The sequence below is a fragment of the Thalassophryne amazonica genome, chromosome 18 (assembly GCF_902500255.1).
Source record: "Thalassophryne amazonica chromosome 18, fThaAma1.1, whole genome shotgun sequence".
NCBI lineage: Eukaryota > Metazoa > Chordata > Actinopteri > Batrachoidiformes > Batrachoididae > Thalassophryne > Thalassophryne amazonica.
This window is the reverse complement of record NC_047120.1, coordinates 43,040,434-43,047,503: the sequence shown is the minus strand read 5'-3', so window position 1 is coordinate 43,047,503 and position 7,070 is coordinate 43,040,434. Positions and strand designations below refer to the sequence as shown.

At 42.2% G+C, this 7,070-nt stretch overlaps 1 protein-coding gene across 1 annotated transcript in view; it reads left to right on the top strand.

Annotated features, from left to right (window-relative positions):
• The first annotated feature begins 308 nt into the window (after positions 1–308).
• The window catches only part of skap1 (src kinase associated phosphoprotein 1), a 50,314-nt gene continuing 43,552 nt past the window's right edge, over positions 309–7,070 (top strand). Inside the window, exon 1 of the mRNA XM_034193536.1 lies at positions 309–526. Within this exon, the coding sequence (XP_034049427.1) occupies positions 487–526 (40 nt within the window). The 5' untranslated portion in view covers positions 309–486. The remainder of the gene's footprint in view (positions 527–7,070) is intronic.

Below are 7,070 nucleotides of genomic sequence, written 5' to 3'. Positions count from 1 at the left end.
AAAGTGCAAGTGCTTCTCAAATGTGCTCATATTTTGTGAATTGAATGCATGTGCTGATTACGTACTTTGGTGCTTGTTTGGATTTGCAGTCCATTTCTGTTTGTACGGCTAAAAGTCAGCCATTCATTTTTATGTCAGTGTTACTGAGGCTCAGTGACGTTTTCTGCTGTCAGTCAAAAGTTGTCATCTATTTTGACTGAGAAACCTGAGCGTGGAGGAAACGTTCTCATCTCTGCATCTGCTCCTCCCCCATTTTGTGCAAATCTAGATGGTGGCTGTGCGGAAGTTAGGTCTTCAGAATAACGGGGTTAGATGCAGAGGCAGTTTGTCAGCGTATGTGTGCCAGGGTATGGTTTCTCTTATGAAGCTGTGACCTTATGACAGAAGCTGGGCGTGCGTAGGATGCGTTGCTGAGTATAAAAGTGCTTAAGTTTGCAGGAGAAGCAGCCTGAAAAGTTTCTGAACTTGTGCAGGTGAAAGTTGAGGATGGGGACGATCTCAAATGACATCAGGAGGCTTTTGGAGGGTAATGATTCCTATTTTGTGTTATTAAAGCTTTTTAATTATTGGTTGTTAATGATTCCTCTTTGTTAATGTTTTTTTTTTTTCATTTTGGAGGATAATAATGAATTTTTTTAAGGCTGCTAGGTTTTATTTTATTCTGACAAAGTAGCGACGTGATAAAAAGAAATGAGGCTTTGACAGAATCAAAGCCACGTGCTCTGTTAGTCACTTGTGATATATGAATAAAAACAAGGCTGCCTTTACGAAACTCTGAATAGAACAGTTGTGTATAAATGTTGCTTGAGTCTATCAAATTAGAACCCTGTGTGGCTTCACTTTCTATTTCACTACCTTCTTCTTCTCCTTTTCCTCCCGGCTGCTCCCGTTAGGGGTCATCACAGCAGATCAGTCATTTCCATGATCTCACCCTGTCCTCTGTACTTCTTCTGTCACACCAACCACCTGCATGTCCTCCTTCACCACATCTTTGGCCTCCCTCTTCTCCTCCTGCTTGGTGGCTCCATCCTCAGCATCTTTCTCCCTATATACCCTTTGTCCCTCCTCTGCACGTCCAAACCATTTCAGTCTCGCCTCTCTGACTTTGTCTCCAAACTGTCCCACCTGAGCTGTCCCTCTGATATGTTCATTCCTAATTCTGTCCATTCTCATCACTCCCAAGATGGTTCATGCTGCACACAGACACAAATTCATTATTAAATGTAAAATTTGGACTGAAGGCTTGACTGATACTGTGTTTACAGTAGGATAAGAGAACTTAAATTAGCAATCTAAAAAGTAAATATTTGTTCTGGTCTGATTATGCTCATACTTCCTGTTACACTGATTATATATGAACAAAAGAAGCCACTCAGACATAATCATATTTCCATAAGCTTGAGAATTAAGTTTTTTCCCTCCCCAACACAGCAGCACGCTGCCTTTCAGTACATTTGATTGTGCTGCCTAATTAGCAAAATAACATTTGCATATGTGTAACATAGGAGTTATGAAATAAAATGAAATCAGATAAGTAATGTGGGCAAACCTGTTTTATCTGCATGATCATGGAGATAGTCTGTTATGTTCTGTTACTGAAATTTAAAATCAAGTCTGCAGTTCAGCTCACATCCTTTGGCAAAGGTCCTAGATGTTACAGAAATACTACTAACCATACATTCTTTAGATTTTAGATAACATAAATGTCTTCCTTCAGACTTTAGGTTTGCTTTGTAGAGGTAACAGGAAAAAAGTGTGTTCTTTTTTTGTTGTTGTTGTTGGTGGTATACTGGTTCTGTTAAGGGCTAAAATGCTATGGTATGGATCACATTAGCCAAAATTAAATAAATACATTTACTGAAAAAGCTCTCTTTGCAGCCGGTCTGCTCTGTGTCAGCCTGATCCCGTCAAGCTGAGCAGAGCAGCATCTGGTTAGTACTTGGATGGGAGACCTCTTTGGAACACCAGCGGCTATGTGTGTTTCTCCAGGTAAAACTGAAGTTGCGTCAGGAAGGGCATCTGGCGTAAAACTTGTGCCAGTTATCAATGCGGATATCCGCTGTGGCGACCCCGAACAAAACCGGGAGCAGACAAATGAACAACAACAAATGAAAAAGCTCTCTTTGTGTATTATGCATGTTAAAGCTGTATTAAGCATGTGTTGCATTCTGTGAAATGTTATTTGTATTATTCAGTGCCCATGATTTTTACTAACTGGGCTTTTTATGACATCAAATAAAAATAATAATAAAAAAACAAACAAACAGATTTTTGCAGTTCAGTAACTTTATAAATTGTCTGCTTTAATTTCAAAGTGAAGCAGCCACTCTGCTTTGCGAACACCTGATTCCCATCAGATCAGACATGTAGATCCTGATTAGTTCTGTAAGACCGAGGCTTTGTGTGTTTATTCATTCATTAATTTTCAATACCCACTTATTCCAGTTAAGGGTTGCTGAGGAGGCTGGAGCCTGTTGTAGCAGTTAATGGGTGAGAAGTGGGTACACCCTGGACAGGCCATCAGTCCATCACAAGTTGCTGTGTATGTTTCTCCTGGTAAAATTAGAGTTGTGTCACGATGTGCATCTTTCATAAAACCTGTACCAAACACCAATCCAGATTTGTACTGGATCCCCTCGGACAACCCTGAACAAATGGGACAGCTGAAAGATGAACAACAACAATCTCAAAGTGAAATAAAATGCTCCGTGATTTAAATAAAATCAAAATATCAAACATAAAAAATATTACACCATTCCATTTATCCTCTTACGCCCAAAGAAGCCTTTCATGCTTTTAGAGTTGTTATGGACATCTTGTTGGCTTCCGTTACTAGTCTCCTTCCAGCATGGTTATGCAGTTTTTGAGATCTGCCTACTTGACACATATTTACCATATCGCGTCCACCATCCCGTCCAGGAATCGATCAAGAGACAATCTTCCTCGCCACTGAGGGATTGCTGTGACGGCTATACTGTTTGTAGTTCTTCATGATTTATACATATAATTGAAGTCCATATCATCCCAACTTTGTCTGATTCATGGTTGTAAAACATAGATTTCATGTTTTCTTTTAATCAGTGTCTTTCTCTGTGCCACTGCCGTAAAGCTGTGACTCCATGCATAAAGTCTCCAGTGAGACTGAAATGTTTAGCTTTTTAAGAGTTGCCACAGGTGTGATGGTGGCTGACTTCACTGGTCTCCATGCAGGGTCACTGAGGTTTTGAAAAGTGATTTTAATTGAACTCCAAAATAAAATAAGTAACGTGGATTTTTTTTCTTTGCATCACTTTTCAGTCACGTTTTCACTGATTTGTCTGGAGTGTTCTGTTGTGTTCTTGGAACTGTATTGGAATTATTTTACAGTGCATCTGGAAAGTATTCACAGCACTTATTTTTTCCACATTTTGTTATGTTACAGCCTTATTCCAAAATGGATGAAATTATTTTTTTCCTGAAAATTCTACACACATACCCCATAATGACACAACCCAGTCTCACTGCAGGTTGTGGGACTGGGGAACAAAAAGTACATTAATCTATGGGTTTGTGATGGGGTTACGACAATGGGGCATTTTTCGTAACGGGTACGAATTCATTTCGTGACGGGGACCACAAAATGTGGGGTGAAGGGGGAGGTCTGGGGGAGTCATGGTGAACGTTGGGGGAGGGTACACACTTACGCTATGGTTATGGTTAGAGTTAGGAGGAGGGGAAGATTATAAATAGCAAAATTTAAAAAAGGGGGCCACGAAACGCGGACGCTAAACGTGACGGGGGCACAAAAAACAAAACAAAACAAAAAAAAAAAACGTGACACCAGGCTGTAATGACAATGTGAAAGAAAAATTGTTTTATTTTTGTTGAGAGATTTTTGCAAATTTATAAAACTGAGAAATCACATGTAAATAAGTATTCACAGCATTTGTCATGAAACACAAAATTGAGCTCAGGTGCATCCTGTTTCCACTGATCATCCTTGAGATGTTTCTACAGCTTAATTGAAGTCCACCTGGGGTAAATTTGGAAAGGCACACACCCGTCTACATACAAGGTCCCACAGTTGACAGTGCATGTCAGAGCACAAACCAAGCATGAAGTCAAAGGAATTGTCTGGTGACCTCTGAGACAGGATTGTCTCGAAGCACAAATCTGGGGAAGGGTACAGAAACATTTCTGCTGCTTAGAAGGTCCCAATGAGCACAGTGGCCTCCATCATCTCTAAATGAAAGAAGTTCAGATCCACTAGGACTCTTCCTAGACCTGGCTACCTGTCTAAACTGAGTGATCAGGGGAGAAGGGCCTTAGTCAGGGAAGTAACCAGGAACCCGATGGTCACTCTGTCAGAGTATTCCTCTGTGGAGAGAGGAGAACTTTTAAGAAGTACAACCAAATCTGCAGCAATCCACCAATCAGGCCTATATAGTAGAGTGGCCAGATAGAAGCCACTCCTTAGTAAAAGGCACATAACAGCCTGCCTGGAGTTTGCCAAAAGGCAGCTGAAGGACTCGCAGAATATGAGAAACAAAAGTCTGTAGTCTGATGAGACAAAGATTGAACTCTTTGGTGTGAATGCCAGGCATCATTTTTGGAGGAAACCAGGCACCATCCCTACAGTGATGCATGGTGGTGGCAGCATCATGCTGTGGGAATGTTTTTCAGTGGCAGGAACTAGGAGACTAGTCAGGATTGAGAGAAAGATAAATGCAGCAATGTACAGAGACATCCTGGATGAAAACCTGCTCCAGAGTGCTCTTGAGTTCAGATGGGTGAATGTTCATCTTTCAGCAGGACAATGACCTAAACACCCATCTAAGATATCAAAGGAGTGGCTTCAGTACAACTCTGTGAATGTCCATGAGTGGCCCAGCCAGAGCCCAGACCTGAATCCGGTTGAACATCTCTGGAGAGATCTCTGTGCACCGATGCTTCACATCCAACCTGATGGTGTTTGAGAGGTGCTGCAAAGAAGAATGGGCAAAACTGCCCAAAGATAGGTGGACCACGCTTGTGGCATCATATTCAAGAAGACTTGAGGCTTTAATTGCTGCCAAAAGGTGCATCAACAAACTATTGGGCAAAGAGTGTGAATACTTATGTATGTGTGATTTCTTAGTTTTTCATTTTTAATAAATTTTCAAAATTTGCAAAAACAACTTTTTTCATGTTGTCATTATGGGATGTTGTGAGTAGAATTTTGAGGAGAAAAAAAAAATTGCTCCATTTTGGAATAAGGCTGTAATATAACAAAATGTAAAAAAGGTAAAGCACTGTGAATACTTTCCGGATGCTATATATATATATATATATATATATGAGGTCTGTGAGAAAACTATCTGACCTTTTTATTTTTTTCAAAAACTATATGGATTTGAATCATGTGCGCTTGCATCAGACAAGCTTGAACCTTCGTGCGCATGTGTGAGTTTTTTCACGCCTGTCGGTTGCGTCATTCGCCTGTGGGCAGGCTTTGAGTGAGCACTGGTCCACCCCCCTAGTTGGATTTTTATTGTCAGGGAAATGGCTGAGAGGCTGCCGCTTTGCTCCATGAAATTTTTTTCAGAAACTGTTAGAGACAGCCAGTTGGAAACCATTCGAAAGATTCAGATGGATTTCGGTTAAGATTCTGTCGGCGTCACACGGATTAAGGAGTGTTAAAACCTTTTTAAAGACGACCCACAGCGGCAGAGGGCGCACGGCGCACCGAGCGGCCATCGACAGGCTGGAACGACCAGATCATTTCTAAACTGAACGCTGATTTGATCCGGGACATCGTGTGACTACCACAGAAATGGCAAGAGAGCTGGACATAGCACTTTTGTGGCACATTCCACTGTTACAGGAGATTTTGTAATGAAAGACATCTGGAGGATTTCGCGCCGACGCGCAAAAAAAAAAAAAGCTCAACAAGAAAAAAAACACCTAAGTGTTGGAAACCATTCGTAAGATTCAGACGGCTTTCAGTGGCTTTTCAGTCGAGTGAGTATCCGAGAAATTGTTTAACAGCTGGGCATGTTCCACCTTGTCCTGTGAGACTTCCAACACGGAGGTGTTGTTTGTCCAGCGCCATGAGCGGCTGCGTCTCGACGCGTGAATCCATCCACACGTCTTTAATTCCAAAATCTCCTTTAACAGTGGAATGTGCCGATAAAGTGCTGATCCCGACCTCTTCTGAAACTTCTCTGCTAGTCACACGACGTCCTGCATCAACAGAGCCTTAAATTTGGAAGTGATCTGCTCGTTCCAGCCTGTCGATGGCCACTCGGGGCACGGTGCGCCCTCCGCCGCCGTGGGCCGTTTTTAATCCAGTTTTAATGGTCCTTAATCCGTGTGACGCCGACAGACTCTTCACCGAAATCCATCTCAATCTTTCGAATGGTTTCCAACTGGCTGTCTCTCACAGTTTCTGAAAAAAAATTCATGGAGCAAAGCGGCAGCCTCTCAGCCATTTCCCTGACAAGAGGTCGGATACCTCGGTCTATTAGAAAAGTATCCGACCTTATTATTTTTTTCAAAAACCATATGGATTTGAATCACGTGTGATTACATCAGACATGCTTGAACCCTCGTGGGCATGCGAGAGTTTTTTCACGCCTGTCGGTTACGTCATTCGCCTGTGGGCAGTCTTTGAGTGAGGAGTCGTCCACCCGCTCGTCGATTTTTTTCATTGTTTAGGAATGGCTCAGAGACTGTTGCTTTGTTTGATAAACATTTTTTCAAAACTGTAAGGCACAACTGAGTGGACACCATTCAATAAATTCAGCTGGTTTTCGGTAAAAATTTTAACGGCTGATGAGAGATTTTGGTCTGGTAGTGTCGCTTTAAGGACGGTCCACGGCGCCTGACGGCGATCTGTGCTTCGAGGCGGCAGCGTCTCGCCGTTTCAAGTTGAAAACTTCCACATTTCAGGCTCTGTTGACCCAGTAAGTCGTCAGAGAACAGAGAACTTTCAGAAGAAGTCGGCATGAGGAGTTTATTCGGACATTCCATTGTTAACGGTCATTTTGTAATGAAAGAACGTGCGGGCAGAGTCGCATGTCGGGCTGGACCCGACCGCGGGGGGTCGCGGC